Genomic DNA, 6,276 nt, shown 5'->3' with positions numbered 1-6,276 from the left:
ATGTTTACAGGCAGTGCTACTGTGCTTACTACAAGCACGTACAAAACATAAAATAATATGATCCAAGGTATAATGGAGGAAAATTGGGGAAAGAGATCTTGAAAAATCATCTTCATATATGCCTCAGGCTCCTTTGATTTATAGGATGGAGGGAAGGACACTGCTGCTTAGCTTTTCCCTCTAAAAATGTTTTGTAGAAGTACTGAAATATGCTGATTTTGTGAGGAAAACAGCAAACCAAAATGTAGGCATATTCACTGACTCCACCATGGAACAACTGGGGTCTGGTCTTATTATGCCTTTATTTTAGTAGGATTGAGACTAGCCATAGGCTATGGTTGACTCCTCCTTAGAATTGTTTTCCAAAGGCTCAGTTACCCATTCTTGAAAGTGGTTAGAAAATTGTGGTTTGGGTGCTTGCTTTTCCCGCTGCAAGCAGCCCTAACGAAGACTTTTCCACTGCTTACCACAGGTAAAGGTTTCCTCCAAGGATTTGAATTAATGGCACTTGTTTCTGAACTCAGAAGACATGGAACATACTCCAGTTCTCTATACAAAGTAATTTTCCACATTTGTAGTGCCTGATTTTGCATTGCTAGGCACTGTATATATTTACTTACATCAGCATGAAGTGGGAGCAAAAAGCTGCCCTTGCAAAGCACTCTCTGTCTGAAAACTTGACACTCTGGATAAAAGACAACACAACACATGGGGGAAAAAGTGAATAGTCTCTAATTATGATGATTAAATTATGCATTGTTTTGTTAACTTTTTCATACAAAAGAAGAAGGTCTTCAGACTGGAAGAATAAGGCTGAATAGCATGAGAATCTAAAACAAGTGAAGTCAGCGTTCAATTTGATAGCACTGTCAAATCACATTTATACAGATTTGTTCCCAACTATCTGAGAAATATCCTTTGTTCATTTTTGTGACTTCATGGACTTGATTTTTAGTCTTCTTCTCCTTTCCCTTTCTCTATCAAACATCTTCACATGTTCCATTTATAGCTCTAGGAAGGTGATTTTCTCAGTGCTTGCATAGTCCTTTGTTTTTTGGCATAGCATCAGACCCAAGCACTCATCTAGCTCTTATTTTCCCTCTAGGCCTTACCCAAAATTTACATGCTCAATAGCTCAGGTTTCCAGCTTGCTCCTACTATGTCCAAGATGCCAACTGGCAACAAAACTGCCCAGCCACCTGGAGCACAAAGTATTTTCTTAGTCATTCTAATTCCTCAGCATCTTGTCTGAGCTCCTGGTTTGCTCCCTACGTTCCTTCCTAAGGTGCCTTAATTGTAATTATTCTCAAAAAAGGATGACCCATCTCCATCCAAGATCCAGGACTGCATTTTTTACCAGCATCTGTCCAAGATATTGTTCTTACAAGGCCACCTGCCTGCACTACCCACACTTTCCTCTTCAAGTTCAGCAATAACTGTTAACCCTTTTCTGTCAGCTGCTTTTTAAATCCAAGTTTTGCAGCTACCTTTAAATGTAAAATTTATGTTTTTGAAGATACGTTGGTTGTTTCAAACACCAGTCCACGTTCTAGAACATTAATTATGAGGCCTAATGGTTTTGTGTCACATGTTTAACTGCCAGAGTAGATTTCTACATCTCAAGACAACAACACTCATTATGCTGCAATTCAATATCCACCAGAAAACAGGGAATGTGCTTTTCTACATGTTTGGTTTGGGGTTTTTTTTTCTGACAAAACAAAGTTGTGGAAGACAAGAAATTTTCCTGGGTCTGCACCATCAGGTGCCAGAGATAAAGAGTAAACAAAGGAATAGGCAGAACAAAAATGGTGTCTCTAATTTATTCAGTTTTTCCTTGTTTCTACTGTAAAAAACATTAACTACAGTTTTTGGTGAGAAGTATAGTCTGCAGAGGGAGTAGGAAGGAGAAGAACCAAATACAACTGTGAGAAGAGTGGTGTAGGGGTTACCAAGAGCTTGTTTATTCTTTCACATTTTGACCAAACTGAAATAGAGCTTTGACACAGAAGGTCACTCTGCTAAGCAACTAAGCAATTGAAAGCATGTTGATGAGACTGTCTTCTTTAAACTGCATTACTTTAGGATTGCCTTTCTGTGCCAAAATAAAAAATAAGTATTTACTATAGAAATCCATGTGTCTGTTATAACAGATGCATCCTAATGGATGGTTTTCTGTCTATATATTTTAGAGAGAATTTGGCTGCCTAGGGGAAAAAAAGAAAGCCAAAAAACCCCCAACAAACAAACAAACAAACAAAAAAAGCCTGTGTCACATTTTGTCAATAAAGACAACTTAAGCATTTTTACTGAATTCAGTGATTTGCTGAATTTGGATCATGCCTTTTTGCTAACTGCAGGGAAAATGCTGTATTTCTTTTTACTGACAGGGGACAACAGGGAGATGAACGAAACAGCTTTGAAGCACTTCCCAGCACAAAACAGAACTCACACGTGTGTATGAAGAGAGCCCAGGGTTAATGGGTTCATGACATACAAGCACCCATGGTTCAACACAGCCTAGAGAAGTGAAAGAGCAGCTCTGACTGCTGCTTCTGTCTCTGCATTCCAGTGGCAGAATGGAAACAAGAGTCTGCAGCCTTTGGTCAGCCACTGCTTTTTATAGAAGCAGCCAAGTGGCTCCTCTGTTTAATTCTGCTGTGTTTGGAGTGGCCTTCTGTACACAGTTCTCTCCTGGGATATTTGTGGAGTATGAGGGCCTGGATACTGCATTCTGGCTTATCTACACGATAGGCTAAGGGTATCAGAAAACAATCATCTTCCTGTACAGCAGACAGACCACAGCATGAACTTAAAAGCACCCCTGCAACTTTGTTGTAGTGTCTATATATGAACTCTTCCCACATGCTAAACGTGAGGTAGGTTACTGTGAAAGAAATATTGATCTTTTTTTACAAGCCAAAATTGTGATAGATTAATGATGGTAAAAATCACTTGAGAGAAGCTACCTCTTTGGGGTTTTTTTGCTGAGGAGAAGAATTTTTTTGTAGCTAATAACTGCAGAATAGCTCATGTTTACATCTCTAATTCATGATCATTTGTGCAACCACACTCTCTTTTGTAGCTTTAATATGCTTTAATCATACTGTTGCTATTTTAGAGGTGTAACTTTTCACTGACATATTCTGTCTCTGCAATGAAGTCTCCTGTAGTGTACTGTGGAGATGTACTATACTAGAATTGCCCTGCTAGTAGGAAAAGCTCCTCTGTGCTAGGTCAGATAACTATACTATCGAATTGTGAAAAAAACCCTAGTGAAACACCTACCTGTTATCCATCAAGTGGCAGCCTTTCTTACCTTTTTATTAAGAGCTTTCCCTAATGTGCAGAGTTAAACTCCAAAGTTAATAAAAATGAGCTCATAGAAAACGCACACAAAAAAAGTGAAAACTCCTTGAAACCATTTAAAGACTGAGAGGCATTACAGGTTGCAGAATTTAGGGCTAAAGGCAGGTGATCTCTCTCTTTATTCCTTTTGACCTGTTTCTCCCCGAAGAGGATGTGATACTATTCTCTGTCCTATCTCGCTCACAGACAGGGGAGATCTAAATAACCCTAGAGCTGCTCATTCAATGTTTGGTTAGAGAGAAGTGTCCTTCTCATACATGAAAGACTGTAAGTGAATGTTCACTGGGACAGCTTGTTCTGTTTATGAATGCACTAGCTGAAATTGTTTTCTGCAGTTTACCTTTGCACCACTAGTAAGTCCAAGATCATGGCAATCAAACTTCCATACAATCACTTTAATCTCCTTTAAATAATTTAGTGTGGTTAGTACCTGACTTAATTTGCAGACTACGAGAGATGCAGACACCCGGTCTTGTTTGCTGCTGAAATCTACAGATACCAGCTTCTTGAGAGATATCAGTGGCTGCAAGAAGGAAAGCCAGCCATCACGTGTCACACATTTTATTGCCAAGTTCAAGTGCCAAAGGCTCTCCAGGTGTTCTTTCTCAAAAAAAAATTACCTGTGAACATATATTTATTTATGTATTTTGCTTCAAGCCTTAATGAAGAGAATTATTTCTGTTCAGGTCAGGATATTGAAGAATTCAAACTTAATGAATTCAGTCGAACTTCTATGCTTAAAAAAATACCACACTTACTACAAAAGCATTTAAACATGTGCTTGCATATTACTTTTTTTTCTTATTTAGAACAAAGCATTTAAAATATAGCAGCCACAGATCACAACTTTTTCCTTTTTGTTAACCTGCAGCATGCTGCAGACAACAGGATCATTTTAACTACAGAGAGGTCATTAGCTTAAATGGGCTTAAAGACTGCTGCTTGTGATCACTCACGTAAAAGCATTGCAAGATCAGGCTCATGAAAATCCACATTCATTTCTACTGTATCCTCTGGTAGTTTTTATTTCTCACGGATGTTCAGCTAACTGCCTTGATAAAAGTTATACTACCGTTGGCTTTTTTTAACTCTACTATTGACATACATTCCATCACGGACATTATGTTACTGGAAGATTTAATGTAAGGAGAGCCCACACGTATCCCTGTCATGTTTATGGATGCAATAATCAGCCTGTCCATCAGAAAATATTCAACCTTGGTATCCAGTGACTGACCTTGCAGAAAATCAGCAACAGGCCAGAGAGGGGAACTTCTGCAACCTCCTGACTGACAGTTCATGCAGGTTTGCCAGTCCTGGGATCAGTATGTTAGATCAGTTTGACTACAGTATGCATGACTTGAAAGGAGCACCTCAATACTTCATGACAGTCAGGATACAGAACATATCAAAACTTTAATGCAAATGTATAAGAAATTGCTTATCTAAATTACATTATTAAGATTTTCAAGTCCTAAAAATGTACAAGCATTAGACCAGCTCATTAAAACATTCACACTCTCAGGACTATATACTTGGTTATTGTGTGAAATAGGAGCAAGGAAATTAACTACTTTTTTTTTGCTTCATATTAATCCATACTTGTGGTTTTGAGTACAAATACTTCAGTATTCACAAGTTTCTTTATTCCATCAATTAGTCCACCTGCCAAAAAAAACCAAACCCATAGATGTATACAGCCTGTTAACTTAATACAGGACAAATTCATTTGTAGAACAGGTACACTTCAGTGGCATTATGTTCTTGTGAAAAGTAACAGGTTTGTGTGAAGATATGCATGTGTAAAGCGGATGACCTAAGGAGAATATGACAAAGGTCTACAAAAAAATAAATGCATGGAAAAGCTCAAGTAGAGGCTGACTGATCATTTTTTTTCTTTCAAAACAAGAACAAGAGGCCACCAATTGAGATTAGTCCAAAACAAACATTAAGGACATAGTCCTTCACTCCCTTTGCCAAATGATTTTGCAGATGCAATAAATTTACATGGGTTCAAAGCAAAGACAGAAAAGTACCAACAGGACCCTTTGGGGAGGTCACTGAATAAACAAATCATAAGAACAGGAAACTGGCCTGAGCTTAAAAGGGAGGCTGTCAGAAGAAATTATCATTGATTCTTGTATTGTTCTTGCTCTTCCTTAGACATCAACTTGTAGCTGCTACCGGAGACAATGCACCAAGGTAGAAGAACCCTTCCTCTGAATCAGTATGACTTATTTTGTTATTATTTACTCTTCTCTGTAACAATCTTGGCATGCATCTGTACACATGAAAGAGATTTTTATTATATTTTTTAAAGTAATGTAGTTCCAGATATTTATATGTCATAGAATTATAGAAAAATTCAGGTTAGGACTTCTAGATTGTATAGTTTGATTGTCTGCTCAAAGCAGGGCTAATTTTGAAGTCAGATGAGGTTGCTCAGGGCCTTGGACAGCTGTGTTTTGAAAATCTCCAAGGGCAGTGATTAAATGACCTCCAAATCTCTGTTTCAATGTTTGACCACCCTCCCAGTAAAAAATACTTTATATCCAGTTGGAACTTCTCACATTACAAACTTGGAATTGTGGATTCTTGCCCTTTAGTTGTGCACCTCTGGAAAGCTCCCTCTTTTCCATAACACATTCAGGTAACAGACGACTGCAATTAGTTTCCCCACTAGCCCTCTTTTCTCCAGGCAAACCATTCCCAGTTCTTTTAGCTTCTCCTTATGTATTAGGTGTTGCAGCTCCCTGGCTGGCCATATTAGTGGCTGTCCATTGGATTCTAACCAGAATGTTACAATCTCTTTTATACTAGGCAGCCTGAAACTGCCATGATACTCCAGATTTGGACTCAGAAGTGCAGAACAGCAGAGAATGACCACTCCCCAAAGTACACTATTGC

General features: G+C 38.4%; 1 protein-coding gene across 1 annotated transcript in view; it reads right to left on the bottom strand.

Annotated features, from left to right (window-relative positions):
* Window positions 1–1,439: 1,439 nt before the first annotated feature.
* Window positions 1,440–6,276, bottom strand: part of NLRC4 (NLR family, CARD domain containing 4) — a 12,181-nt gene continuing 7,344 nt past the window's right edge. Inside the window, 2 exon segments of the mRNA XM_010004597.1 lie at window positions 1,440–1,487; window positions 3,710–3,973. Coding sequence (XP_010002899.1) covers window positions 1,440–1,487; window positions 3,710–3,973 — 312 coding nt within the window.

Source organism: Chaetura pelagica, unplaced genomic scaffold (assembly GCF_000747805.2).
Source record: "Chaetura pelagica isolate M959 unplaced genomic scaffold, ChaPel_1.0 scaffold278, whole genome shotgun sequence".
In the NCBI taxonomy this organism is placed as follows: domain Eukaryota; kingdom Metazoa; phylum Chordata; class Aves; order Apodiformes; family Apodidae; genus Chaetura; species Chaetura pelagica.
The sequence above is the reverse complement of the archived record's forward strand: the minus strand, read 5'-3'. Positions and strand labels throughout refer to the sequence as shown.